Source organism: Vombatus ursinus, unplaced genomic scaffold (assembly GCF_900497805.2).
Source record: "Vombatus ursinus unplaced genomic scaffold, bare-nosed wombat genome assembly UNPS02015092.1, whole genome shotgun sequence".
Lineage (NCBI taxonomy): Eukaryota > Metazoa > Chordata > Mammalia > Diprotodontia > Vombatidae > Vombatus > Vombatus ursinus.
The window spans coordinates 1-1,355 of record NW_020954870.1 but is presented as its reverse complement, the minus strand read 5'-3'; the positions used below and the strand labels follow the sequence as shown (position 1 = coordinate 1,355).

The following is a 1,355-nucleotide window of genomic DNA, read 5'->3' as shown; positions in this document are numbered from 1 at the left end:
CCCTCCCAGCTCTGACATCCTGGGTTCTAAGGGCCCCTCCCAGCTCTGACATCCTGGGTTCCAAGGGCTCTCCAGCTCTGACATCCTGTGTTCCAAGGGCCCTCCCTGCTCTGACGTTCTGTGTTCTAAGAACCCTCCCATTCTGAGTTCCAGGGGCCCAGCCCTGATCTTCTGTGTTCCAAGGGCCCTCTCAGCTCTCACATTCTGTGTTCTGTGTATGCTGTTAACACAGCATAGCCAGAAAAACACAAGATAATCATAGACAAGGCCACTGCTTTTCTCCAGCAGCTCACCCACTGACGTCATCCATTCACTTAACAAATATTTGCTGACACAGAGCCGGGCCCTGTGCCCGGTGGGGAAGGGTCAACACTTCTATTGCTAAGTCAGAAGCTGTTACTGAAAAAAGGAGGATGAGAAGTAGACAGCAGCAGGCCAGAGACCCCACTAGGGGGATGGCACCACTTGGTGAAACTCCTGAGGGAGGCAGCCACCATGGAAAGGGCATGGCCATTCCCCCAGTCCGGGCCCGCCCTCCCTCCGTTCCCCAATCCCTCTCCCCCTGCTCCCGCTGGGCACCAGCTCGTCACCTACCACACGAGGCAAACTTGAGGGAGAGGACGCAGCTCTCATGCAGGTGCAGCTGGTACTTGTCTGGCTTGCTGACGTGCAGGATCTCCACGGTGCTGCTCTCCATGCCCACCGCCAGCCAGTCACCCGTGGGGCAATGGCCCAAGGAGAATATCTGAAGGGTGGAGGAGAGGGTGACGGGGACGCCCATGCAATGAGCACTCTCTGGGCCCAGCCCATCCTCTGCCCACAAGAGCTAGATTCCGGTCCTGATGCTCCTTCTGCCCTCCCACTTTCATCCTGGAGGGGTCTATGCAGGTGCTGCCACAGCCAAGGGACCCCAGAGGCCCAGCACCAGCCCCCAGCCTGGGTACCTGGGAGCTAAAGTCATGCTGTTGGAGCTGCCGGCCCTCACGAAGGTCCCAGCAGCGAACAGTGTTGTCCAGGCCCCCGGTCCACAGCCGTGCCCCATCATTAGAGATATCAATGCAGCTGGCCCCATCTGTGTGGCCTTGAAACTGCCTGAAGGAAGAGGAAGCACTCAGGTGGTCTTGACTGGGCCTTCCTATACCATGGCCTGGTTCTCAGTCTGGTCCCAGCCCACACGTGCACAGCTGGGCAGCCTCACCTGACCATGGCCTGGCTCTAGTCTGGTCCCAGCCCACACGTGCACAGCTGGGCAGCCTCACCTGACCATGGCCTGGTTCTAGTCTGGTCCCAGCCTACACGTGCACAGCTGGGCAGCCTCACCTGACCATGGCCTGGTTCTCAGTCTGGTCCCAGCC

The 1,355-nt window shown here is 59.3% G+C and overlaps 1 protein-coding gene across 1 annotated transcript in view; it reads right to left on the bottom strand.

Annotated features, from left to right (window-relative positions):
• Positions 1-1,333, bottom strand: part of LOC114031171 (transducin-like enhancer protein 1) — a 2,711-nt gene extending 1,378 nt beyond the window's left edge. Inside the window, exons 1-3 of the mRNA XM_027846185.1 lie at positions 1,321-1,333; positions 945-1,092; positions 595-745 (exon numbers count right to left, since the gene is read on the bottom strand). Of these exons, the coding sequence (XP_027701986.1) occupies positions 595-745; positions 945-1,092; positions 1,321-1,328 (307 nt within the window). The 5' untranslated portion in view covers positions 1,329-1,333. The remainder of the gene's footprint in view (positions 1-594; positions 746-944; positions 1,093-1,320) is intronic.
• Between the last annotated feature and the right edge of the window lie 22 nt (positions 1,334-1,355).